This window comes from Musca vetustissima, unplaced genomic scaffold, assembly GCF_032173495.1.
Source record: "Musca vetustissima isolate MV318-11 ecotype Yass unplaced genomic scaffold, APGP_CSIRO_Mvet_v1 utg15627, whole genome shotgun sequence".
In the NCBI taxonomy this organism is placed as follows: Eukaryota; Metazoa; Arthropoda; class Insecta; order Diptera; family Muscidae; genus Musca; species Musca vetustissima.
The window spans coordinates 48572-76068 of NW_026874666.1; the positions used below are offsets into that span (position 1 = coordinate 48572).

Below are 27497 nucleotides of genomic sequence, written 5' to 3' on the forward strand. Positions count from 1 at the left end.
AATATAAAATGTCAATTCTGTAAAAAATATCTTCGATTTTGTCTGCCCTGCATTGAGCATTTTGTCAGCTGTGGCAACTCTTCATCGTAAATACCCAACTTTTAACAGATTTTTATTGTATTGATTTTTTGTGTGGTGTAGAACACGTGTTAGTAGCCGTGTCTAAATAAAACTCCTTGTTTTTTTTTTTCGTATAAATAAAAATATATTTACATATTAACTGGCCCAGTCCAAAAAATAATGGTAGTAATGAGCCAGGTTAAAAAACCTAAACGTGAACTGTTCAATGCCGAACAAATCGATGATGGAGAATTGCAATCGGACGATGAAGGCGGTGCCGGAGAAAATGCCGAACAACAGGATGAAATGCAAAAAGAAATCAAAATTATTGCTCAAGAAGTGAAAATTGTCAAATCCCTAGCATGCAACGATCTGAACAAAAGGAATAAGCAAATGAAAAAGTTGCGCAAATGGTTGCAGCTACGCGCCCAATCATCCTTCCCCTTCCAACAGGAAGATTTCATGAGAATTTGGAAAGGTCTCTACTATAATATGTGGTATTCCGATAAGCCGTTGGTGCAGGAAGATCTGGCCGAACAGTATGGCAAACTGCTGGAGTGCTTCGAGGGCAACTTGGAGTTGAGTGTGAATTTCTTTGGTGCTTTCCTCAGCACAATGTGTATTCATTGGTTTGGCATAGATCAGTGGCGCATTGATAAATTTATGATGTTGACCCGTCGTATGCTGCGTTATATGTTCAAAATATTGAAAGCCAGCAAATGGGGCAAAGAAGCCGTGGAAATATTCAATAAACATGCCACCGAAACGGTTTTATTCGAAAATGTGACGGCCAAAGGTTTGACCATGCATTATTTGGATATTTTCTTTGAGGAATTGGCCAAGGTCTCCGAGGGCGATATTTCGGCAGAGCAAGTGGCACTTTTTGTGAAGCCATTTGTTGCGTTCACCACCACTCAGAAGGACTACCAGCTAATTTCACATTGCCGTACCAGGGTGTTCTATCATTTGCTATACCAAAGTGATCTGGGTAGGGAATACTCGGACAAGTACAATGCCTGGAAAGAAATGGGTTTCCCCACCAAACACATTGATGATTTGGAAAAGTGTGAGGACTCGGAAGAAGAAAATGCCGACGAAGAAGAAAACGAGGATGAAAATCAAGAGGAGGTAGAAGAAGACGAAAACAATCAAAACAAACACTTAGATCCACGTGCTGGTAATGTGGACGTATTTATGCCAGTATTGCCCTTAGATGCTGCACCAATTATTAATGATTTGGAAACCTTCCTCTATAAGGAGGAGTGTGCCACAAAACGCCGCAAGGTGCTGAGAAAACTTGTAGACACTTTCAAGACATACCAAAATGGTGAATTCCCATTGGGTATTAAGACAATGCCAAGATTTGAACAGAAATCAGAGGTGCCCCTAATTAAGGACAAAATCAAGCAATTAGAAAATTTGGAGAATGAATTATATGGAGTCGATAGGAAACTAAAACAGCTAACCAAACGCAAACGTAGAAAGCTTTTGAAGTCTTTGAATTACGACGAAATCGATGAAAGTAATTATGAACAGAAATTGGAAAAGGCATTGCCAAAGGACTATTTGGTTGAAAGAAGGAAAAAGTCTCAAAAGGCATTTATGGCTGGATGGCTGGAAGAAGAACTGGATGAGTCGGATATAAAACCCAAGAAGGCAAAGAAGCTTGAAAATATTACAGAAAAAGAAAATGATGATACCAACCAAAAGGTCACGACGAAGAAGACTAAAAAACAAAAACTGCTCGCACAAGGTGGAACAGAAAATGGTGTCGCTGGTGATGATGATGATGAACCCCAGAAGAAATTAAAACGTTTGGATAACAGCTTGACAAATGGTGAAAAGAAATCGAATAAAAAATCCAAGAAAATCAATGAAAGTCTTGCTCAAGAAGAAGAAGAAAACGATAATGGCAAGGAGAATAACTCAACAACAAATATTGAAAATAAAAAATCCAAAAAGGTCAAAGAAAATGATACAAACGAGAAGGCGGCCGCAAATGGTGGAGATGCAAAACTGAATAAGAAAACAAAAAAGGCAAAACAAGAAGAGGATGAATCAAAAAATGTACCCACCGCCGCCGCCACAACATTTAATGGCTCGCCAAATACTTCTGTAAAACAGACAAAAGTTTTAAAAATTTCCGATGGCTTACCCGAAACACCAAAAGCCAAACCTAAGGAACCAAAAGTTTTGAAAATTTCCGATCCCGATGAACAGATCACACCCAAAAGTAAGAAGTCACAAAAATCGTTAACATCAACACCGCTTAACGAATGGGATGAACCATTGGGAGAAGGTGAAATTGAATATTTTCTACCATCACGCAAATTACAGCTGAAGAAAGCCAATGCCGATTTGGTTGTGAATCCTTTGGCCAAAAGTCGTCTTAGTGCCAGTCAACAATCAACACCGTTGAACTCGAAAAAATTATCGCTGTCGACGGCAAATACACCTAGCACTCCAGGTGGTACGAAACGTGTCAAAATCGCCCTCAAGCACAATACTTCACAGAATCCTGCCGAATATATACAGCAAATTAAAAGTTCACCCAATATACCATATGATGCTAAAAAGAAACCAGGCAAGGGTCTGTTGAAACCTAACGCCATGCCCAGTCCCATAAATCCATTTTACAAAAAGAAGATCGGTTTGAAATTACTTAATGACACAATTTGATATTGTTGCCGAAAACTATCGTTTTTTAAAAAATAAGTCAATTTTTTTTGTTAATTTTAATTAAAGAAAAAGAAAAAAACAAACAACTTATAGAACGTTTTTTTAAGAAATAAAAACCATTTTTTAATTAGGTAGATCTGACTTGCATTCATTAATAAAAAGAAAAAAACATTAAAAACTTATTACACTTTTGCCTTTTTGTAATTTATTATTTGTATAACAAAAAAAATGTTTAGCTTGTTTTCGATGTAACGCTTAGTTGTTATAGTTGTGTGTTTTTGTTTGAGTGGTGGTGGTGGCATTTACCAGAAACTGGTCAATCAAACTCGAACACAGGTCTTCCTTGAGCATCCCAAGTATTTTTACATTTACGGAAAGCACAAACGAGGTAGAGGGCTGAAAAGAAGAAAACGGGACATTTATTATTTATGTTTAGAGAAAGTTTCAAAATTTGAAAAAATCACAATCGAACAGTTTGTTAAAAAACACACCAACAAATAAACGAGCACACACTTAATCTTATACTTTTATGTATAGAACTACACCGGATGAATAATTTAGTTAAACAGTTTTATTTGAAGGAAAAAAGTAAATTCAACTGAATTGAACATAAAAAATAGTTTATCACAACACCCCCGAAAGTTTTCATACAGCTATCGGCTGTGTTGGGTACCACTGTGACATCACGGGTAATGAAAATGCTGACGAATTAGCTAGACGCCGACCTCAATCTACAGATCTAGCAATCGAGGGCTCAATCAAACCACCCATCTGTCACTTTTTTCGGAACTTTGATGCGTTCTTCGACGAACGAGTCAATGAATTCTGGCACAACGAACCTAGGTGCAAAGTTTCAAGATCTATCTGGCCGACTCTGTCAACCAAATGAACAAACTCACAGTTGAACCTGTCTAAAGCTGAAATCCAGTCACAGTCTACTGGGTGCATACTTTCCACCATATCTAAGCTTCTATTCAACTATGGAACCTGCTTTAATCTACAACATCATTAGAAACCTTAAGTGGTTGGGAAAGTGCAACCTTAGAACGTAATATTTCTGTCCGAATTTTCTATAGTCATCGAAACTACTTACCTAACTCCTCATACTTTCTTGTTTTCTTAGCTTCTTCATTTTTCTCATTTCTTCTATCCCCCCTTTTCTTCTCCTCTACAGATCTCTCCATACCTTTTATGGATGATCACAATGGACCAGTTGGTCTCAGAGTGCTGCAGCCACATTTGTGACTGCACATCCCCAAACCTAACATTATCACAACACCCCCTCTCAATCGTTTGTCCAAGTTCACCACGTAATTTTGAAAAGCGTCCAACATCTATGGACTTGGTAAAACATCTGCTAATTGTTCCCGGGTATTGTTCCATTTCTGACGTGATCTCTGTAGAAATTATGTTTTATGTCTACGTGGTGCTTGGCTCGTTTGCTTTCAAAATTATTTGACATCCCAATGCAACCTCTGTTGTCTTCATAAATCTTAACAGTATCATTTTTCTTATTATTATTTCTACTTACTTGTTGCTTCCCATTCACATTTCGAAAGTGAACCATACGGTCTTCCTGTATTGCCTTTAACAGTACGTTTGATATGTTCATACTGGTCATCGTTTCCAACACGATTTGCATAAACTGTCTCTAATCCATTCATTCGCTGTAGCAGATTACGACCTATATACAAACAACAACAAAATATTCATCCAAATTTATATCTCATTTTCATATCTCCTTATTGCCATACCCTTCTCCGCATTCTCCTTATAGTAATCGGCAAATGTTGTCTTCCTTTCCAATTTTAAACCATATTTGCGACACAATTTCTCCAATGTGGGAAAGTGTACCAAAAATTCTGGACAATCGACAACACCTTCTAAATGAAATTGATATTTGGCACCGAAAAATGGTGGTGGATTTGTATCCGAACAAAATTCAATATTGTATACTTCATTTCCGAAACTGCGACCATTTTCAGAGGCCCGTAAACGTTTCATGATTTCAAATGCATCGGGAATTGTCGCTATAAAGAAACCGCCAGGTTGCAAACATTCAGCTGCATTACGAACCATACAATCGGCTTGTGTCAACGACTCAAAGGAGTAGTGAAAAGCAAATTGACACGAAACCAAATTCAATTTTAACGATGGATCCTTGAAACGTTCCCGCAGCCGCACCAGGGTCGAGTCACATGCAAAAAACTCGGCCGTAAATTTGTGGGCGAATTTTGATTTTTCTGCTCTGCGCAAAATGTCGTCATAACGTTTCTTACACTGTTCCACGGAAACCTCGGCAATATCTGTGCATATCAAGTGTGTTATCATGCCCTTTTCCCATTTGAGTAAATCGCCTCCCTTGCCGCAGCACATGTCCAAAACACGCATAGGATCACCCATACGTTGATTCTCTTTGATGCGTTTCAAATATTCTGATATTAGTTGGGATTTTATCCAGTTGTTAAAATTTCGCATGTGAAAGATACGTGACTTCACACGCTCTTTTCTGCCGGATTCTTTGAGTTCATTGTAATGGGACGCAACCACTCGCATATTACCATCAACTGGTGGATTTTCTGATTCACCATCGGCATCTTCTCTCCAGGCATCTTCATCGTATTCCGTGTTAGCTGCCGCCGCATTGCTGGCCGGGGGACATTCGTCTTCGTCCTGTTCCTGTTGATGCTGTACAGATGCATGCATATCTGTGTCATCTTCGCTACTGCTGTCTTCTAGTCGTGAGGCTTGAAACTCTTGTGCCGATTCAGACTCACTCATTATTTCTTTTTAAATATTATTTAATTTTTTATATGTGTATTAATTGTTTTACTATATTTCTTAATTTATTTTATATTATCACTCTGGCTAAACGTATAGGCCTTGGCATAAACAAAATAAAAACGAGCCGTCGTGACAATTAGCGGCGACTACTGAAATTTGTATTCAAGGTTGCCAGATTTTAGTTTATTTGTGACAACTTCGCACTATAATTGAAATAAATGTGGTGTTGGCGGGTTATTAGGATTACCATTTGTATTTTGTTTTTGTAAAATAGTCAGACTGAATCGCAATTTGTTGTTTTTATAAAAACAACTATTTATTTGTGGGAAAATATGGCATTGTCCACCAAGGGGTAAGGCAGGGAAGACTATTGATATTCTCCCCAGAAGCCATTAATATCTTCTTTATTTCACACCATTTTCAATATTAGTTCCGTCCCAGAACCTACTAATTTTACAAGTTGTACAACTTTTTACCCGAAACCCGTTCCTGAACCCACAAAACTGGTAAAACATTGAACCAAATTTAAGACAACACAAAACGAAATTGCGTTCTCTTTTAAATTTTTTACTCGAAAAAATTGTCCGAGTAAAAATGGTAAACAGGAATGCCAACTTCTGATTGGCTGTTATGTCGATTTTGAAGTATTTCCTTCGAATATTGGCATATTTACTAGATTTGCATTCCCGAACTTTTCAAATTATTCTGTACTCTGACAGTAATTTTGAAATGTTTCCCTTTTACTAGTTTTACTATTAAAAAATTACTGGAACAGACTATATATTATTTTAATTATGAACGAATTAGCTTCATGTTGTACAGTGGGTAAATTAAATATGTAGGCAAATAATATAAGTATTAAGCATTGTTTAACGTTTCCCCTAAATTAAAATTCTTTGAAAAGTGGTAACGTAGCTAATGACATGCATCAGACTTTAAAATTCCCCTTTAGGGGAAGCACATTTACTTCGTCACATATAATTTGATTAAGAAAACATATATATTACATTTTTTTGATCACAGAAAGCAGATCAATTTTTCAATAAATAAGGATTAATAAAAAAAATATTAGAAGAAAAAAATGACATCCTACTCTTCTCAAGAAACATTAGCATTGAGTTTAGAAAATACAAAGAAATGGCTGTTAAACGACCATAGTGATACGGAATCATTTATAGATTCTGTAGATGAATCCAGTGTTTGTGAATCAGCAAGTAAATTGAATTTTAAAATGATTGAAATAATTAATTTATATATGTATGTATGTTTTTTTATTTTTCAGCTACCGAAGATGACGATGGAAATTATAGAAATGTTTCCGAATTGCTTGCAAGTGAAAATATAACAAATTTGGAGAGAATTTTTAGTCAGTTGCCATCGCCTTCCTTTGGCGATATTAGCATAAATAACTCCTCAAATGTGGTAGTGGGTAACATTGTTAAGATTAAAGGTGATCTTATAGTAAAACTTGATCACAATAGCGACTATCAAAAAAGGGAGAATATAACAAAGCAAAACAGTGACACTGAAAATAAAAATATAATTTTAAAATCCGTGACTAATGGTAATGGCAAATTTTGTATTTCAAATGTGACCATTTAACTCATGTATACGTTTTTATATACAGATACGACGAATACGTCAGATCTAATAATAACCCGGAACTGCTGGTCAACAATAGAACCTGCAGAGGAGCATCTTTACTTGGAAGAACCAACTGAATTTGTTATTATATGTAGGTCTGTATATGTTTGTGTAGATGTTGTTATTTTTTCATTTATCTTTTCGCACAGGTCATACTGCTTCGAATAGCTCCAACGATAAGCTGACAAATATCAATATTATTCAAAGTATACAGGTTTGTTGTTGATTTATCTTTTTAATTTTGTAAATATATCATAATTAATTTTTAGGCTTATCACATTGGCCTAGAATATGGCGATATAGGATATAACTTTTTAATTGGATGCGATGGAAATGTATACGAAGGCCGAGGTTGGGGTATTGTCGGTGCCCATACATATCGTCATAACAAAAAATCGATTGGTATAGCATTTATTGGAAATTTTATGCTTAAATTACCGACTGAAAAGGCATTGGAGGCATGTAAGAAATTGCTACAAATGTAAGTTTTTAATTGTATACGAGTATACGATGATAATCGTATTGTGATGTGTGCTTTTTATATTTTATTATAGAGGTGTTGATGGCGGTCATCTGGCTAAGGATTTTAAATTAATGGGCCACAAACAGTGTATTTGTTCCGAAAGTCCAGGAAAGAAATTATTTGATGAAATTAAAACATGGGAACATTTCTATGATATAAGTAATTAGAATATACGTATATTTATATTAGACATTAAAACAACAATGAATTAATTAAAATAATATCACAAAAATAATTCCAAAAACTGTTATTAAACGTATTAGAAATGTTTCTTTTCAATATATTTTTTCCAAATCAAACAATTGTTGTACTGAAGTATATAAAGCCCTTTAGATCTCAGTTTGATTTAAGGGACCCCCCCAATTCAAGAATGTCCCTACAAAATTTCAAGAGAAAATCTCAAGAACTCTTGAAGATATATCCGATTTATTATGTCAGCATCAAGTGACGGCTAAAGGGCTTCTCAAACTTTAAACGAGGTTTTCTCTTTTGTGAATGGCGGGCACGATAACTCAAAAACTAATGACCCAATCGATTCCAAATTTTTACACTTTTCTCTGTGAGTGCATAGCTATCATAGCTATGGACTAGGATAAAGCCAATGGGTAAAGATCTTCCATATTTTTTAACTTGGTTTTTGCTAAAAAATCGGCGATTTTCCAAAATTTTTTTCAAAGGTCCTCCATTTTGTTAATTTTAGAGCGAAGTCAATAATCCTAATTCATACGAGAGACAGACATGTGCTCTTTCTAACACCGTTGGAATTTTCGGATTCCGATGTTCCAGTGAGGAGTTATCATGTCCGCCATCTCACGATGGCCTTACGCGCATCTCACGAAACACATTCTGACCCTTTGGAGAGGAATATTCACATATACCCGATTATATTCCCTCCCATAATGACTTTAATGACATCAGAGTAGAGTTTCCTAGTAGAGAATACTGGACAAGTGGCTCCTTATCTCTGACCGGTTTGTCGATATTTAAAGACGTGTCGAAGATGGAGGGAGGTACTGATGCAGGCGTTATAATAAATATAAACTTTACGATCTTTGAAGCGTTTTTCAGGCAGAAATTCTGGCAACCACGAAAACGGCTGAAATAGTTAAAACACTTATTGCCGATAACATAGGACCGGTGACTATATATGTCAATAGCCAGGTGGCCCTTAAGGTACTAAATTCGTGCACTATCAACTCAAAAGCGGTACGTGATTGCAAAGATGCTCTATACTATATACGACGGATGGTTAAATTATGTTGGGTTCCAGGACATAGCAACAAAGAAGTGAATGAGATATCCGATGAACTTGCTCGAGGGGATTTACAGTCATCCAATCTCATTGGCTACTTTATTGAGCTACTGCGAGGTAGTTGGCAACAGATGGTCATGTGAACCTGGATGCAGGTTTTCAAAAACCATCTGACCAGAATTCTCTCGCCGTAGAACTTCTTCGCTATTGCCTCATAGTAGGAAGGGAGATTAAAATTGTTGTGGGGATAACAGGTCACTGCAAGATTAGATTTCTAACTTCCAAATGAGACATTAACGGAGTGGATTATTGCCATCTATGTGAGGAAGAGCTAGAAACAATTGAACATCTACTCTGTAGGTTTCCATCGCTAAGTAGCAGAACAATTATTAACCTAGCATTCTTTTCCGGAATAGACCACAAACAGATCCTAAGCAATGTTAAGACTTAGACTTGGCAAAAATAACCAGTTTTTAAACCCTTTTTGAGAAGCCCATATGCCGTCATTTGATGCTAACACAGAAGGCTAATTCGAAGCCCTACTTTCATCTCTATTTTATGGTGTTATGTGATGATGAGTGATAGTAGATTGTTCATGCTCCGAAAAATAGTGTTCCAAATTAGGGACACTTTAGTTGGAAAACTCAAACGGGACTTTTTTAATTTATTTTTTATTCACCAGGAATTCGATATCTCAAATGTATTAATACCGAAAAAGAAGTAGAATTTTAGTTGAGGTTTTACCATAACATGGACCTTTATATACACTCCACAAATTTTGTACATAAGTCAGCCTTCCAGAACTTTTATACCAAATTACATTACGGTTGGAGTCTTCAAAATGCCGAAAGTGGGATGGTTCCGTTCTATGGGAGTTATACCAAGCCGTAAACTGACATAGATAATTTTATGGTAGGAAAATTTGACACCCCATAAGAATTTGAAAAATTAAAGTAGATCGAATTCGGTTGAAAACATGCCCAAACCCCCAAAATAACGAAAAATGGGTGTACCCTTACGATATTGATTATTTTTGGTAGGGAAATCTTCTACTCAATGATAATCCAAAATATAAAAAGATTTGACACCCATGAGAACCTTAAAAATGAAATTAGAGTTAAAAATCGCGCCAAAAACCCCATAAATATGGACCGATATTGATAATTTTTTGGTAGGTACTTTTTCTACTAAATTAGAATCTGAGGTATTCAATAGTTGATCGATTAAGCTTCGAAAATACCGATCTTTGGGGTGTAATATGTTATGGTCTCTTCTTTAAAAGGTGGACCCATATTGATTATTTTTAGTAAGACAACCCAAAATAAGAAATTAGTTAGAAAATAGTACCAAACCTATCAAAATACCGAATATTCGGGCTATCCCTAAATATAAGGCAATATTGATAATTTTTCGTAGGTAGATCTGATAGCCAAAATGAATCCAAAATACAAATCTACAGCTGATTTTGTTGAAAAACGAGTCGAAAGATCCCCAAAATACTGAATAATGAGGGTTATGGGGGTATTGAGGCTATCGAAAAAAGTGAACCAATTCTGATCCTTTTCGGCAGGAACATTTAATACCCAATGAGAACAAAATTCGGTGAAAAACGTGTCAAAAATCCCCATAATACCGAATATTTGTGGGGTACCGTTATATGGGGGCTATAGCAAAACGTGGACCGAAATTGCCTCATTTGCAATACCAACCATCTTAGCTCTATCTCAAATATAGCTATCTCTATCGTGGTTTCAACAGATAGGCAGACGGACACGCATAAATCGGCATCGAATTTTGTTTCCATAATGAATATATTACTGGTCGCAATTTTAGCTAAACGAACTGAATTTGAACTTTAAAATTTTCTAAAAGGTATTACTTAAATTAATTCCCCCTATTTTCCTATAAAATACGATATGTAAGTAAAACATGATGGGGCACGAATGTATTTCTCGTTTATATCAATACGTTACATTACAAAACTTGGCATCATTTTTTGAGAACTGTCAAAATAATCAAGTTGCTCTTGCAATCCATGTATTCGGTAATCAGCATCTGATAAGAAATGTTGTGTCGCCCTGTTATGTTCCAATTAGTTTTTATAAACAAGAGATTAAGATTTTTTTAATTGCGAGATACTTTAAAATTGCAAGAACTGGTGGAAAAGAAAACCAATAATTTTCCGATCAGATTTCGAAACAACTTTTCGCTCTCTATATTTTATAATCGATGCATTTGTAAATTATACTAAATCACTAAATCCCGAAACAAACAAGAACATCTCTTGCGGCCACTTGACTCGATCAATTGGGAGTTATGATAAGATAATAAGAAACAAGAAAAAACAGGGAATGCGGAAGAAATTTCTCCATCCAAGTCAAGACTAACTGCAGTACCATAACAATGAATGCCAATGATCGTCTGCGAATTAGTGAGGAAAATACCCGCAATTGGGTAAATTCCATAGAACTTGAGGATTCAGATACATGTTCGGTGGTAGATTCTATTGTCGAGTCGAGTATTATTGAGTCTTCCAGCGATTCGGAATCAGGTGAAGAACATGCCTTGGGTACATGGATATCAGACAAGATATCAGGTAAATATCTACAAAATAATAAAAATATTTAATTGGATTTTTTGTGAAATGTGTTTGGAATTAATACTGGTTGCGCTTCAAATCTTTGACTCTTGTTGTTGTTGTGATTTTTATTACATTTGTAGTCAAAAGTATTGAAGGTCAATCAACGAATTTGAGAGTAACTAAAGTTATGTTTATTTTCTAGCAACAGATGAAAAACCCTACCGAGATATAACCCAGCTGAGCACAACATGTCCAGATTTAGAAAAATTAACTCAACTTGTTAGCAAAATGCCACCACCATCATTTGGCAATGTTAGCATTTCAAATTCAAATAGTGTTGTAATGGGAAATATTATTAAAATCAATGGCAATATTATAATTAATAAAGATGGTAATAGTAGTAGTGTAACAACAGCAGCAGATGACATGTCTGAAAATAATGACGAAAATCCGCCCGACTTGAGACCAGAACGGAAAATTGAAGTTAAAAAGAAACCAGGTGGGTGATTTGTGTCTTTTTTCAATATGATCTCATTGATTAAATTTTGTGTGTGTGTGTGTTTTTATTTTAGTGTATCGACCTGCCTGTCTTATAATATCGCGGGATCGTTGGCTTGCAATGGCTCCAATTGAACCCTACAATCCCATTGATGTACCAACAGATTTAGTTATTATTTGTAAGTTGAATTGTTTTTGTGAATTGTTTTAAGTATTTTTTAAATGATTTATTGATTTTCTCATTTTAGGTCATACGGCTACAGTTGATTCAACAGAGCAAGCCAAAAATATTGGTATTATTCGTGATATACAGGTATTTACGATATTTTTCACATTTGTAATCTGATTTGAATCGTTATTATTATACCCTCAAGGTGTGGTGTATGTTAAATTTGCCATTCCGTTTGCAAAACTTCGAAATATAAACTGGTTACCCCATAAAGTATATATTCTTGATCAGGATTAAAATTCAATGTCAATGCATATCCATCGGTCCGCATGTGAAATCACAATAGAGATTGCAATATTTAAGATAGAAATTTGAAATTTTTCACATAAATCGGCATTACTCCTAGTTTTGGTATTGAAAATGGGATATATAGGTCCACGTTTTGGTATAGTCCCCATATAACGGTACTCCCAAATATTAAGTATCAACCGAAGTGGCTGTAAAGATACGAATGACTCTCATTGGATATCAACTGTACCTATTCCTACCGCAAATATTCAATATTAGTCAACTTTTTTAGTCAACTTTTTAGGGTTTTCAACCGAATTGACTGTAATTTGCTACTTTTGATTCTCATTGGGTATCAAACCTTCCTACCGAAAATGTTCAATATTGGTCAACTTTTTAGGGTAGCCCCCATATAAGGGTACGCGCTATTATTCGGTATTTTGGGGCTTTTAGACACATTTTTCCGCAGAAACAGCCGTAATTTGGTATTTTGGATTCACTTTGGCTATCAAATCTACCTAAAAAAGTTTTCAATATTGGCGTGTGTTTCGGGGTGGTCCCAAAGTGGTACCCCCAATATTCGGTATTTTAATGGTTTTGTGCATATGTTTCTAATTTCTTATTTTGGGTTGTGGTATGGTAGTAATCTTTTAGGGACGCCCCATATAATACTACACCCCAAAGATCGGCATTTTGGGAACTTGATCACGTGTTTCAAACAATTTGGTAGCAATTTTATATTTTGTATTCTCAATGAGTAGAAAATGTTCCCATCAAAAATGATCAACATTGACCCTTTTTTTCGGGTAGCCCCCATATAATTGGTTTTTGGGGCGTACTTGGGCGCCTTTTTTAAACGAATTGGCTCTATTTTGATTTTTCAGGTTCTCATGGGTGTTAAATCTTGCTACTAAACATAAAAAAAAAATAATGGTTCACGTTATTAAGGAAATCCCCCATACAACGCTACATCCCAAACTTCGGCATTTTGGGGAGCTTAGACAAGTGCTTCCACCAAATTAGTGTAATTTTATATTTTGGATTTCCATTGAGAAGAAAATCTATTTATTAAAAGTGTTCAATATTGGCTCATGTTTCCGGTTAGCGCCCATATAATGGTACATCCATTATTCGGAACTTTGGGGGGCTTGGATATATTTTTCAACCGAATTCGCTTTAAATTGGTTTATTAAATTCTTATGGGGTGTCAAATCTTCCTACCAGAAATTATATAGATTAGTTTACGGGCTATTATAGCTCCCATAGAACGGAACCATCCCGTTTCCGATCATTTGAAGACGTTAGCTGCATTTTCCAACCGATGGGGCAGTAATAGAGGTATAAAGGATTCTGGTAGGCTGAATTATATTCCAATTTGTGTGGAGTATATATAGGTCGAAGTTTTGATATAAACTCACATAAAAATTCCGCTTCAACCGAATTTTCTCATGGAAGTGGCTAACCAATTGGCAATTCGGATTCCAGGCGAATAAAAAATGTGTGTCAGTAATTTGGAACACTTTATTTGGAGCATTAACAAACTACCTATATAAAGTCCCGATCGAATTTGCAAAAAAAGGAAAGTAGCCGATTTAGTACTCCCCGATTTGTATACCCTTAACCACATTGTAGTACAGGGTAGTAGAGTAACTTCCGGTAATGTGGACCACCATTTTCTTTTTTTGATATTGTGGGCGTACCAACGGTAAAAACTGAAAACAAATTGTTTTCACAACATAGTAGATTTGTTGGCTAAATATATTCCAGGTCAAAAATTATATATATTTGTCTATAAAAATGTTATTGCATTATATTTCAAAAAACTGTAAGCTGCAAATAAAAATAACTTGGCGTGTAATGTGGACCAGTATGTGTGGGAAATGAGTATCAGTATGTTAAAGGTAGGTTGTGGTTTGGTTGTGATAAATTTCAATTTATTACACTCTTGGGTAACAATGAATGCAAAAATATATGGGTTCATGTTTTGGAATAGCCCCCATTTAAGGGTACCGCCCCATTTGCGGTATTTTGAAGGTCCTTGCTTCTTTATCCAACCGAAGCACCTGTAATTTCGCATATCGAGTTTTCAGAGGATAGAATACCTCATCGCATATTAAATTCACCCACGTTTCGAACTCGGCCCCTGAAAAGGTCCCACTTTTTTATAGTGGTGCACATTACCCGACATTGAATATTTTTATTTAAAAATAATTATCGGCTTCAAAAATGAATAAAAATTAAAAATCACCGATTGTAATTACAGCTAAAACGTAGATTTTTGTTAAAGAAAACAAGAAAACCACATAACTTCTTTACATTCGAGAAAAAACAAGTGTTCGACTATTTTGCAAAAACGTTCGACTATTGTGCTAAAAAATTTTCAAATCACACTTTTACAATCAGAGCTACATTTTCTACTACTAAATTTTCAACTTTGCAATTATTTATTAAAAACCAAGTGTGATGTTTGTTTTCGCTAATTAGGAAAACATTTATCAAGGCGGCATTGACATATTTCAAGCATTTTCTTAGATATGGGGGGTGGTCCACATTTGACGCATGGTCCACATTACCCGAAGTTACTCTATGTCTTTGTGCATATGTTTGTAACCCGCAAAAGGAATCGAGATAGACTCATGGTTCATTTTGAGAATATACATAGAATCGATTTATGCATGTCCGTCTGTTCATGTTAAATTGTAAACAAAGTACAGGTCGCACAAGTAACTTATTTGGTCCAAGAACGAACCCCATTGAAATTGGAGAAAATCGGTTCAGATTTACATATAGATCCCATATAAAGTTGTGTTCGATTTTAGGTAAATGGTGCACAGAGTACTGAATTAGTTCTAGATTGACATAGCTCCCATAATTCAAATGGAGCACAGAGTACTGACATAGGTCCAGGTTCAGATTTAGATATAGTTTCGTCCGATTTTATACAAAAGGAGCACCATACTGTCAATATTGGTCCGATTGAGACACAATTTTGCACAGTGTACTGACTTGAGTCCAGATTGATGTATGAGAAATTTTGTTGGAATCGGTTCAGATTTAGATATAGCTCCCATATATTGTTTCGTCCGATTTGAGGTAAATCGTGCATCAAACTGAAAATAGTTGCCCGATCGGGACAACATTTTGCACAGTGTACGCAATTTAGTCCAGTTTGATGTGTGTGAAGTTTTATTGAAATCGATTCAGATTTACATATATCACCCATATAAAATTTTGCCGGATTTCATACAAATGTTACCAAAAGTAATCGCTATTAATTATTTTCATCTTTTCAGACTTTTCATGTTGAAACACGAGGTTGGGATGATATTGGTTATAATTTCCTAATTGGCTGTGATGGAAATGTATACGAGGGACGAGGTTGGGGTGTGGAGGGTGCTCACACATTTCGTTACAACAGATTTTCAATAGCAGTAGCTTTTATTGGAACATTTATGCACAAGCTGCCGACACAACGAGCGTTGAACGCCTGCAAAAACTTACTTAAAAGGTAAATAACAAATCGAAATTTCATCAATGCAACAATATTTTATTTTTTTTTACAGAGGTGTCGATGAAGATCATTTAACAAAAAATTTCAAACTAATGGCCCATAATCAATTTATGAGCACGGCTAGTCCTGGCGCTGTACTGTGCGACGAACTTAAGACTTGGGAGCATTTCTATGATGGTGATTCGGAAGAGCTTTTCACTTATTACAATAATCGAAATGAAAGCAGCATAACCGAGGGGACAACGAATTTAAAATGACACGAAAGAGAGTGAAGATGACAATTTGTTTTTTTGTGGGGAGTAATTATATAATATTTATATAGTAAATATATATTTAACAAAAATGTATATGTACTAGTACTGAGTGCATTTGTTGTTTATGCCAATGATGTTAACCAGATGCTGTGAAAATATATGTTGCCTTCCCAGTATTAAGTTAAGAAATTAAAAAAAAAATAAATATAAGATTGTTGGGTATTTTTTTTCGATAATTTTTTGTGTTTTATTTATTTTTTGCTTAGAGCATTAACATTTTGAAAAGTAAATTAGATTTTGTATTTTTTTTTATTTTGAAATCCGCTGCTAACACATTGAATTAAGAATTGATGATGGAATTTTAGATATTTAACCAATACAAATATGATTAAATTTATTCGCTGGCTTGAGCACGAGCTGCAAAAAGAGAAATAAAAACAAGAAATATTAGAAAAAAATTAAATAAAAATGAATATTTTTAACAAATAAGTTGCAGAGATTGACAAAACTGTTTATAGATTTTTTCACTGTTAGTTGTTGTTGAGGAAAAAAATTGGGGAGTCAACAATAATTCAGTTTTTAGAGATATTTTCTGTTAGTTTTTTTTTTGGAGAGGAATAATTTTTTTTTTTTGAAAAACATAAATACTAACAAATAAAACAAAAATAAATTTGTAGAAAATTTAATGAACAATTGAGGGGTTTTGTTGCAAATGAACAAGACAGAAATGCCATAATTCCGGAAGGAGAGGAGATAATAAGGAAACAAATGTCATAAGTTTAATGGTTTCAAAAAAGGAAGATTTTAGGAAATTAAATTTAGAATTGTTTTAATTTGAATTTGGGAATACATTAACATTTTGGGAAATGTGAATTCCCAACAATTTAAAACTAGGGTTGATTGCTATTAAAAAAGAGTCCTAATATTAAATTATTAGTCTGTTGTGATTATTTATGGGAATTGTTTTTAATTTAATTTTTGCTCATTCCAACCAAATCAATTTTATGTTTTCGCATATTTTCCAATTTTATCATATCCTATTGGAGTAGGCCAATATTTGCTTAAAACATTCATAGTAGAAATAATTATTTTCGGAAAATAGCAATGTTTTGTGGGAATGGGGTTTCAACATAGGAAGTTGCTTTTTTGTTTTTGGGTATTGAACAGTTACAGTAGTTACATTCCAACCAAATCAATTTTATGTTTTCGCATATTTTCCAATTTTATCATATCCTATTGGAGTAGGCCAATATTTGCTTAAAACATTCATAGTAGAAATAATTATTTTCGGAAAATAGCAATGTTTTGTGGGAATGGGGTTTCAACATAGGAAGTTGCTTTTTTGTTTTTGGGTATTGAACAGTTACAGTAGTTACAATTCGGAACTGTGAATAAAGCTGATTGCTGCAATAATTTTGGGATATTGCACACATAGTTATCATTTGGGACTGTGACATATTGTTAGTTGACTGATATATCCAAACACTTCTTGTTGGGGAACGAACTATACACGAAACACTCTATATATCTAGAACTTACAATATGTCTACGAAAAGGTTCTTTAAAAAGACACATAATGGTGACTTCTAAAGATCTCACTTTTCATCTGTAATATTCATATAATTATTTTTTTTATAAAAATAGAAATATATAAGAATTAGTTTTATTATATATTTAATAAATATATATTATATTTGATTTATAGCTGATACTTACGGGCAGGTTTGCCATCAGCCCATGGTGTGAACTTGACATGGCTTTCGTTACGCTTGGCAGCCTCGGCACGCAAGTCGGATTTCAAAGCCTGACGCACTACACGGGCGCAGATGTTGGAGTATTGGATGTAGCTGGAAAATTAAATGAAAACCAATGTTAGTTACATCTTCCACAATTTGTTGAATATTATCCTAGACGTAATGCCGCCTCAACAAACTATGACGTAAATTACGTAATTTCTGTTTGTTTTTTCTTCAATTATTATGTCAACTTTTGGAATTGTTGTTCTCCATTTTAATTTTCGATTTACTTACGTAAGGCCAGCAGCTCTCCAGGCGTTAGTCATTTTGCTGAATTAGTTTTTTCTTTAATTTAGAGTTTTCACAAAAGAAGTAAAACTTTGCAAAATTTCGGCAGCTCGTGTAGTCTGTCAAAGAAAATTCTCAATTGTGCCAAAGATGTGAAAATATCAAATACCCGAATATTGGACAGTTGAATTGTGGTTATTTTTTTTCTTTTGGTGAGAAACCATTTAAAATCGATATTTCTGTTATCGAGCAGATAAACATATTTTTGTTATTCCAACTAAACAAACATTTAAAATCTGTAAATAATTTAATTTTCTGATTTTTTATATAAATTATTAAATCATTAATACAATTGTTATTAATATTATAGTTTATTTCAATTATTAAATTTCTGTAAATAAACGTTGTTATCGATTACCGATTCCCCACCAAAATGACAGTCAAATAAGAAAATGTTTTCGCGTTCGGTTGCTTTTAATTTAAGTCGTAACATTTTTTATAAAATTACAGTGTTATTAATCAATATATAATTGAAGTAAATAGTGAAATAGTTAAAGACATATTCGTGAAATGGAATTCTGGTATTAATGCGTCATAGTTTCTTGAAAAACTACGCATAATTGCTGTATTAAAAAAGTAACGGTATGTAATTGTATGTGTGTGTAGTATTTTAACAATTTGGGCATGCCAATCTTTTACCGAATATTGACGAGGAAGTTAAGGCACTCCTTGGGCGAAATCCAAATTTCCGAAGCTAGTCGGGATATAAAGACCTTTTTGCGTTTGGTGGAAAAATTGGGAACAAATTTACTTTACGAGGAGCAAAACTAAAAAATATTTTCAAATTGTTACCATAAGTTGATCTTTTGCTAATGATTATAACAAAATATTTCATTGTAGGCAGAAGATTAAAGAAATTCTATGGATTGTTGGAACAATGTGCTACGAACAGAATTTTTCATGTCCTCAGATTTATGGTTAATGAGGGTATATACACTTTTATACGATGGAAATGTGCCTCATGGAAATATTGATTTTAGACCCCATGTTTCTTTGGACTAAATCCGTTTCAGAAAATTTGGAGTCGATTTACAATTGTCCGTCCATCTGTGACGGACATTCAAGTTCAAAGATGTTCAAAATTGTGCAAAAAATAAATTTTATATCATGCAATCGGACCATCCGATTTGAACAAAACTTTGCAAAACATATTATATTTACAAAGCCTAGATCAAGTAGGAAGATGGGATCGATTGGTTCACTCCTTTTGGTAACTCCTAAACAAAGGCTCAAAATTTTCAAAAGTTTTAAGTCCAAATTCAGGCGAATTATTTCTCCAATTTGAAACAAACCTTGCACAACATATCGCTCATTTGCTGCCGATTTTGCAGAAAATGTGTTTTAAGTTGTTAAATTATTCACACTTTATATGGGACAGAGGAACTTCTAAAGCTTCTCAATTAGAGTGTGTATGACATAATCATCTGAATTTTATACACAATATGAAGTCTGATATAGGGAACAATTCTACATCATTAACTCAAAAATAACGATTTTTGATTTATATCGGTCTTGCAGCAAATGAGCGATATTATCTTTACCAAACCTAGATCAAGTCCGAAAATGGGACCCATTGGTTCACTCATTTTGTTACCTCCCCCACAGAGGGTTTCACTATTTATAATTTCAATTTCTGGCAAGTGGAATGTTCTATTTGCAGCAAACCTTGCGCAGCCTATTATCTATACCAAGCCTAGATCAACTAATGGATCCCATCTTCCTAGGCCCGTTCAATGCCCGTTGTGTCTGCAGCTTATGCATAAAAGTTCCAATGAAGCTACTTCTATTCAAAATATGTTATAACGAAATGTGTTGCACACTCCACACCCCAGCCTCGTCCCTTGTATACATTGCCATCACAGCCAATTAGGAAATTATAACCAATATTATACCAACCACGGGTTTTAACATGAAAAGTCTGAGAAGATGAAAATAATTAATAGCGATTACTTTTTATAAAATATTAAATAAATAAATTAAGGGTAGTGAGGATGTATACACCTTGCCAGAATGAATAATCGGGGAGTACTAAATCGGCTACTTTACTTTTTTACAAATAGGAATATTCTAAAATTAGATTAAATTCAAAGATGGAGACTACCGGTTTTATTAATTTTTAGCCCTACCAACCATAGATCACCAACGAATTGGACCAGGGTTTAAAATGCGTTAGCATTTTATTGTCATAACTTTGGAAAGCATAATGACATCGTGACCAGCATCAGAAGGGCTACCTGTGGTAAAATTTCCAAAGTGAAGTTTAAGGATATTTAAAATCCAGTGAGCGGAGCAGTATAGTCTGACGGGGCCGACAATATGATACCTTGCACAACTCCCACGGAACTCTAATGTTTTTCGGAGCCTGGGCAATATTTCGTGATAGAGGTCAACAGCACCTTTTCCTTACACCGACATTTTTTCCGAATATTACTAATATTCAGTATAGCGCTTCTAATTACTTTTCCACATTCCCTTCGCCGTGGGCTGTATTGTGATGTTCGGGTTATTATTGTGGCCTATAGATTAAAAAACACAAAAAATTAAGTTTTTGGTCCATTCCATCCTAAACCATAACCATAATTGGAACCATTGAGCATAATTGGAACCTCATGGAAAATTTCAAAGCAATCAGGGCTATATTTCCGCCCTCTAGTGTGGTAATGGGCTACTAAATAATATCTGAATACGTAAACACCTGTAAATATTTAAGTGTAACTCCCACATCCGAATACAGACAATATAATTGATATCAATTTAAGGGTAAACCACTCCTCTTGGATATACTATCAACTTCTCGGGCCTGTGTCCTTCAGGGGTAAATATATACACAACAGAATACAAATTTTGTCATTTTTCACCAAAAAGTGAGGGTCCATTTCACCCGCTAAATACTGACAGATCATTATCAAAAACAGGCACGCTTTTTCTCCGGCCCATGTAAAGTTTTGCGACGTTTGGGCCATAGTTGCGGACTGTGGAGCGATCAGAAAATCGGACAAAAATAAAGTTTTTGGTTTATTTCAACCCCTAAATATTAATTGATTTTTACCAAAAACAACAGGAGTCTTCATTGGCATTAACCCATCCTACATGTACAATTTCGTGAAGATTGGTCCATAACTGTGGCCTGTATCGTGTTTACAAATTATAATGGACATACGGACGGACACACATGTCTAGATCGACTCAGCTAGTCGTGATATGACGATCGGTAAAAAAAAGTTTTTTTTATTTTCTATTTAACTCGAACCTTGTGGATATCAAACCTCAACAACTCTTGCAAATATACTCGATTTATTGTGTCAGCGACGTCAGAAGAGCTTCTCAAACGTTCAAGGCGTTTATTTCGAGACAGTGTTTTTACAAATGGCCGGCACGATAACTCAAAAACTAATAATCCAATCTGTTCCAAATTTGAATTTAATCTAGGGTTTGGGTCGAAAATTAAAAACCCAGCTAGGTGTTTTCTTCTACGATCATAAGCTTACAGATTTTGGCGGTCCCGATTGGTCCAAGATTTTCATGTTGAAAATGTGTCACAGTGTTATTGTTCCACTTTCATTTCTTATTGTATCAGCAAAAAAAAAACAACAAATGAAATTTAGGATTGAATTAACCATTTGTGAGATTTGTTGACTATATGTAGATATGGCAACAATAAATATGTACATCTAGCAAGAACTCAAACCTTCTCCATATAATATTTATCGGGGACAACAACATACCAAAAATTTAAGCAGCGTTGCCAACATTGTTCATTTTCCTTGGTTTTGATGGAAATTTTGCACTTTCTCAACCAATGATTATATTGGATTTCGAATAAAAAATGATTTCTATTGATATTTAGATTTTTTTGTAGTACCATTTTAAGTACAAACAAATACAAAAAAACTACCTTGTATCTATTAATTTTTTTAAACTATAACTCAACGACATACTTGTTTTTTTCAGACACAAACAATTCTATAAAAAAGAACTAAATATGATATTCAAATATTGAGAATTAAAGAATTAATTCTAAACCATTAAATTGTAATAATTCGGATCAATTAGGAAGTGCATATCCCAAAACTATCACACAATAAATTGATCAGAAGGTAAGTCCATGTTTTTTATTACGGAAACAGTTTTAAAAAAATATTTTTTTTTTTTAATTTTTACAGATAAATCAAAATTCCACCGTCACAAGCATCAAACAAGTGTGTCTTTGTGAAGTAGTAATTTATTCGGGAACAATTTAAATTCAAAGTCAAATTGAACTTTACACATCAATTTATTATGATATGTACGGGATTAATTTCAAATATTGTTTTTATGTGATCAGTTATAATCGATTCGGCTGAACAAATTCGAAACTAAGAAAATGATTTCAGGAGAATGTGTAAAGTCAAGGAATATGTATGTAAAAAGTGTATTCAAAAATCTTGAAATTATAAAAATAATTTGTGGAACAATTTTTAAAAGTTGCGGAAACCACTAACAAAATATCCAACGAAAAGATATTATGGTAAGTCCAATTTAATTACCTCAAAGACACATTTACACTGCATTTTATGATACGATTAATCCGATGAATATTCTTGGTAATTTTTTGGAATTATAAAATAACACAACTGAATTCGAATAGATCTACAACTTTAATATTCTAATTAGAAAATAACTTTTATTTAAATACATACACATTACAAAAGAAGAAGAGGATGAAAAATTTTTCAACATCATACTACACTTCAATATTTCCTTCCTTATTTATTATCTATTGTTAAATGTTTACATTGAATTGGCCGAAATTAGCACAGATAACTCCCTTAAAATAATAACTTTCTCATTTCCTCGAGTAAAGTTCAAAAGTGGTAAAGTGTCAAAAACAATTGTCTTCTGTTTCCTCTTTTGGCACTTAACCATTGAACAAGAGCATGGCCACAAGCAACGTTCTTGTAAATACACAGTAATGTTAATTACAAAATGTAGTTGTGTCAAGTGTTGCTCCAGGGGGGTCATTACAAGATAAATTTATTGTGGCTTAAAGTAGTTGCTATTGTTGTTAATTTTAATTAAAAATTAAACTCAATCGTATTATTTTTTCAACTGGGATTGCTGGTTTGGTATCAATGTAAATTGTTAATTCTTTTTTTTTTCTAAATTTTGTAACCTAAATTGCAAATTAGGACGCTAAACAAATCTTGAATATTACAAACCTTGAAACTAACAACCGTTAATGTTGGTTTCAATGATTTCATATTTTGCTAATTAGGATTATTAACCTCAGTTAAATTTGGTTTTTTTTTAATTGAAGGACATTTCGTGTTATCGATGTGTTAAAAACTAATTCGGGTCCTTCCATAGGCGTGGATTTTTTAAAGAATATTTTTTCACATCCTTCTATAGGCGTGGATTTTTTAAAGAATATTTTTTCACATCCTTCTATAGGCGTGGATTTTTTAAAGAATATTTTTTCACATCCTTCTATAGGCGTGGATTTTTTAAAGAATATTTTTTCCCATCCTTCTATAGGCGTGGATTTTTTAAAGAATATTTTTTCACATCCTTCTATAGGCGTGGATTTTTTTAAAGAATATTTTTTCACATCCTTCTATAGGCGTGGATTTTTTTAAAGAATATTTTTTCACATCCTTCTATAGGCGTGGATTTTTTTAAAGAATATTTTTTCACATCCTTCTATAGGCGTGGATTTTTTTAAAGAATATTTTTTCACATCCTTCTATAGGCGTGGATTTTTTTAAAGAATATTTTTTCACATCCTTCTATAGGCGTGGATTTTTTTAAAGAATATTTTTTCACATCCTTCTATAGGCGTGGATTTTTTTAAAGAATATTGTTTGGCGTCCTTCGTTGTTTTTTTAACGAATATATTTTCATGTCCTTCATATCCGGGGTTTTTAGAGAATATTTTTCACGTCCTTCCATAAGCGTGGATTTTTTAAAGAATGTTTTTTTCACATCCTTCAACTTTTTCGTCTGCCGTTCATAATTTCGTGCTCAATACGAATTTATCTCAATTATAGCAAAAACCATTGATTTAGCTGCTGCTATAATGGATTTCCTTCCAGAATTGCATTCACCTTGTATTCCCGGATTGCCTTTTCAACTGCATTAATGTGAATACGATAACATCCTGCTTGATAGGCTCCTTGATCCAGAGGCTCTTTTTTACCTATTTATTCTTATGACTATTTTTTTCGGATGGCTATTTATGTAACATCCAAGCACATATTGCATCAACAACATCTTGTGTTGAACAGCAGGAAGAAGCTTCATCTCCTCATGTAAGTGGTATATTGGAGTTATGACGAGACACGCTGTGGCAGTCCTCAAGGGGACATTCTGGCATACTTGAATGTTTTTCCATTGTGTTGGCGGACCATACTGTAGCCGCATAGTTTACCAAGGTTTCTTTATCAGCTTCCCCGCGACTTGAGAACTTTGTTCCTACTGCTGTTCCCGACCGACCTTGGAATATTGTGGCTGTACATTGGCAAACAGTGTGCCCCTTTGATGTAGTGGCGGATATTTCCATATTTATCGTCCGGAAAACAATGTTATATCCATGAGATGTTGTTCAGCCTTTCTCATATGTCATAAACTTTTGGACTAGACGCCATGGTCGTATCACCCGCGTACATAACGATCTTTATGCCGTCCAGGCTGTGTGGAAAAGTAGAATGACGTGTGTTAGGTTTTGTTGAAGTCGGTTCAGATTCAGATATAGCACCCATATATAGTTTCGTCCGATTTTTTTGTAAATGGTGCACATAACTCGCAATATTGGTCCGATTGAGACAAAAATTTGCACAGAGTACTGTATTAGTTGTAGATTGATATACGCCAACTTTTGTTGAAATCGGTTCAGATTTAGATATAGCTCCCATATATAGTTTCGTCGGATTTTATGTAAATGGAGCATCAAAGAGTCAAACTTAAGCCGATTGGCACACAATTGTGCACAGCGTACAGAATTAAGAATTAAGTCAAAATTCATGTAAACGAAGTTTTGTTGAAATCGGTTCAGATTTAGATAGAGCTACTACATATAGTTCCGTCCTATTTTATGTAAATGGAGCCCATAATGCCAATATTGGTCCGATTGAGACAAAATTTTGTTCAGAGTAATGAATTGGGTCTAGTTTGATGTATACGAAGTTTTGTTGAAATTGGTTCAGATTTAGATCTAGCTACCACATATAGTTACGTCCGATTTTATGTAAATGTTGCGCCAAACTCCCAATATTTACGGATTTAGACAAAATTTTGCACAGCGTACTGAATTAGGTCCAGTTTGACGTCTGCAAAATTTTGTTGAAATCGGTCCAGATTTAGATATAGCCCCCAATTGAGACAAAATTTAGCACAGAGTACTGAATTAGGTATATATTGATGTATGCGAAATTTTTTTTGGAATCGGTTAAGATTAAGATATAACTCCGATTTTATGTAAATGGAGCACTATACATTCAATGTTTTTCGATTGAGGCAAAATTTGGCATACCGTACAAAGACATAAAAGTATAAAGATACCACAATTTTTACTCGGCAAATTCCAATAGATGGCTTTTCCTCTGTTGTTACGATATCATAACAACAGAGCGAACAATATTAAACATTTTAAGCGCTATATAGCAAGCGTATTAAATTAAAATATATATATTTTGAGTGCAGATCTCTGATTTTTTTACATTTTGTAAAGACATTATCGCGTATTGGCGTTTTTATTGTTAACATGCCTCTGTTATACCTGATTCCCCCTCGATATTTTTTATAAACTATTTTGTCAAAATGCATTTTGTCGAGTCTTTACGGTTTCTATGCCTTTGGTTATTACAGGTTAGTATGTGTATGGGTTGTTTTAATTAAGTTCAAATATCTATCAAATATCTTCACGTAACAGTATCCAACAATGAACAGACAAAGGAGAGAAATATAATTTTGTTCATATGTCCTGTTAATTACAACAATGACATAGCCTTGTCATCTGTAAGAATACGGGGTTTGTTAGCTATGTAATGCAAACAGCGCCATCTAGCTTTTAATTCACGAAACAGAATGTCAAATTTGTTTGTTCATTTTTTCATTTCATTTTATGTTTATCGTGGGTGTACGAATACGGATTTCTGATACTGTATATATTTATTTAAAATAAAATATATTTTTAAATACTACTTTTAAGTTTAATTATAAAACAAATTAAATCTAAATTCGTCGGTCAATGCTAGTAGCTTCTCAATGTTTTTTTATATGCCCATCTATTATTTTAACTTTCTACTCAAATTCCGGCATTGCAAAACAACAACTCTTTCAACTTCTCCAATTGTTGGCCCGAGAATCCTTGACTCATTAGTTGGATTTCCGTTTGGTCAATCAGTTTCTGTATGCACTCCAGCATACGGAGACTCTGAACGAGTTTGGCGGACATGAATTTATGGCGAAATTTCATTTTGGCCTTTTTAATTTTATTGTTAATGCGAGAACGCCGACATGATTCGGCTCGTTGTTGTTGTTGCTGCTGCAGTAGAGTCGTGTCATTTCGAACACCGCTAGTGGAGCTAATGCTACTGCTGCTGTTACATCCGTTTCCGTTGTTGGCCATCATCGTTTGTTGCTGACCCTCATTATTATCACCATCATCGGCATTTGTTTTAGATGGTGTTGCATCCGTTGTTGCTGCTGATTGTTCTGCCATTGACACGCTGCAACGTCGCTCCACAACAATGGGATTCTCCAATAGCATCTGTTCCACATACAGGTCCTCCTCACGTTTGCAATTTGCCCTCAAACGTTTCATTTCAATTTCCACAATCTGCTCGATATAGCTGGTCGTGGTGGTGGTGGCGCCCAAATGTTGAAAGTTACTGATGGATTGCATTTGCAGGTTCTGTACCAAAGACATCCAAGCTTGCTGCAATAAAATACTTTCTGCTATTGGATTGGTCATGTCTGCTGCTTGGGGTGTTGAAGATGGTTCATAGTGAGAATTATGTTCCAGTTCATGTTGGCGTGGTTGCTGATAGTTATGTTGATGCATTTCGTCGGTTAAGACTTTGGCAGGTGAGTGTGTGTAGAATAAGTCGGGAGAAAAAATAGAATTTTTAAACTGAGATGTGACTTTGAATTCCGATTGGAATGCAATTACTTAGACAAGTGATTGGCTGGCT

The 27497-nt window shown here is 34.4% G+C and overlaps 5 protein-coding genes across 6 annotated transcripts; 3 read left to right on the forward strand and 2 right to left on the reverse strand.

The window, feature by feature from the left end:
- Positions 1-199: 199 nt before the first annotated feature.
- Positions 200-2782, forward strand: LOC133335580 (ribosomal RNA processing protein 1 homolog). The gene has a single exon (XM_061543895.1). It carries the CDS (start codon positions 241-243, stop codon positions 2737-2739), a length of 2499 nt encoding a protein of 832 aa, XP_061399879.1. The 5' UTR covers positions 200-240; the 3' UTR covers positions 2740-2782.
- A 273-nt stretch (positions 2783-3055) lies between these two features.
- Positions 3056-5520, reverse strand: LOC133335591 (mRNA cap guanine-N7 methyltransferase). The gene is made up of 3 exons (XM_061543904.1): positions 4494-5520; positions 4271-4423; positions 3056-3135 (listed from the first exon to the last, which is right to left on the reverse strand). The coding sequence occupies exons 1-3, from the start codon at positions 5518-5520 to the stop codon at positions 3056-3058; spliced, it is 1260 nt and encodes a 419-aa protein (XP_061399888.1).
- A 1084-nt stretch (positions 5521-6604) lies between these two features.
- LOC133335603 (peptidoglycan recognition protein-like) lies at positions 6605-7857 on the forward strand. Its single transcript, XM_061543913.1, has 6 exons — positions 6605-6737; positions 6806-7087; positions 7151-7258; positions 7317-7381; positions 7437-7648; positions 7722-7857. The coding sequence occupies exons 1-6, from the start codon at positions 6605-6607 to the stop codon at positions 7855-7857; spliced, it is 936 nt and encodes a 311-aa protein (XP_061399897.1).
- Positions 7858-11345: 3488 nt separating this feature from the next.
- Positions 11346-16246, forward strand: LOC133335612 (peptidoglycan-recognition protein LE-like). The gene is made up of 6 exons (XM_061543925.1): positions 11346-11538; positions 11726-12022; positions 12096-12200; positions 12270-12334; positions 15772-15986; positions 16042-16246. The coding sequence occupies exons 1-6, from the start codon at positions 11346-11348 to the stop codon at positions 16244-16246; spliced, it is 1080 nt and encodes a 359-aa protein (XP_061399909.1).
- Positions 16247-16609: 363 nt separating this feature from the next.
- On the reverse strand, positions 16610-18398 carry LOC133335665 (protein stunted). Of its 2 annotated transcripts, none has more exons than XM_061543978.1 (3): positions 18274-18398; positions 17960-18090; positions 16610-16660 (listed from the first exon to the last, which is right to left on the reverse strand). In XM_061543978.1, the coding sequence occupies exons 1-3, from the start codon at positions 18303-18305 to the stop codon at positions 16638-16640; spliced, it is 186 nt and encodes a 61-aa protein (XP_061399962.1). In that variant the 5' UTR covers positions 18306-18398; the 3' UTR covers positions 16610-16637. The 2 variants fall into 2 exon arrangements, with proteins under 2 accessions (XP_061399962.1, XP_061399970.1); XM_061543986.1 differs by lacking the exon at positions 16610-16660 and adding an exon at positions 17775-17849 and having other exon boundaries at positions 18274-18327.
- Between the last annotated feature and the right edge of the window lie 9099 nt (positions 18399-27497).

Coding starts and splice junctions, on each gene's coding strand:
- LOC133335580 (XM_061543895.1), top strand. CDS start 241: ATGGTAGTAATGAGCCAGGTTAAAAAACCTAAACGTGAACTGTTCAAT.
- LOC133335591 (XM_061543904.1), bottom strand. CDS start 5,520: ATGAGTGAGTCTGAATCGGCACAAGAGTTTCAAGCCTCACGACTAGAA. Junction 4,424..4,493: donor TAAGGAGAATGCGGAGAAGG/GTATGGCAATAA, acceptor GTTTGTATATAG/GTCGTAATCTGCTACAGCGA. Junction 3,136..4,270: donor ATGTGAATGGGAAGCAACAA/GTAAGTAGAAAT, acceptor TCTTCTTTTCAG/CCCTCTACCTCGTTTGTGCT.
- LOC133335603 (XM_061543913.1), top strand. CDS start 6,605: ATGACATCCTACTCTTCTCAAGAAACATTAGCATTGAGTTTAGAAAAT. Junction 7,088..7,150: donor TTTAAAATCCGTGACTAATG/GTAATGGCAAAT, acceptor TTTTATATACAG/ATACGACGAATACGTCAGAT. Junction 7,649..7,721: donor TGTAAGAAATTGCTACAAAT/GTAAGTTTTTAA, acceptor ATTTTATTATAG/AGGTGTTGATGGCGGTCATC.
- LOC133335612 (XM_061543925.1), top strand. CDS start 11,346: ATGAATGCCAATGATCGTCTGCGAATTAGTGAGGAAAATACCCGCAAT. Junction 11,539..11,725: donor GATATCAGACAAGATATCAG/GTAAATATCTAC, acceptor TTTATTTTCTAG/CAACAGATGAAAAACCCTAC. Junction 12,201..12,269: donor AACAGATTTAGTTATTATTT/GTAAGTTGAATT, acceptor TTCTCATTTTAG/GTCATACGGCTACAGTTGAT.
- LOC133335665 (XM_061543978.1), bottom strand. CDS start 18,305: ATGACTAACGCCTGGAGAGCTGCTGGCCTTAC. Junction 18,091..18,273: donor TGGAGAGCTGCTGGCCTTAC/GTAAGTAAATCG, acceptor TTAATTTTCCAG/CTACATCCAATACTCCAACA. Junction 16,661..17,959: donor GGCTGATGGCAAACCTGCCC/GTAAGTATCAGC, acceptor CTCTTTTTGCAG/CTCGTGCTCAAGCCAGCGAA.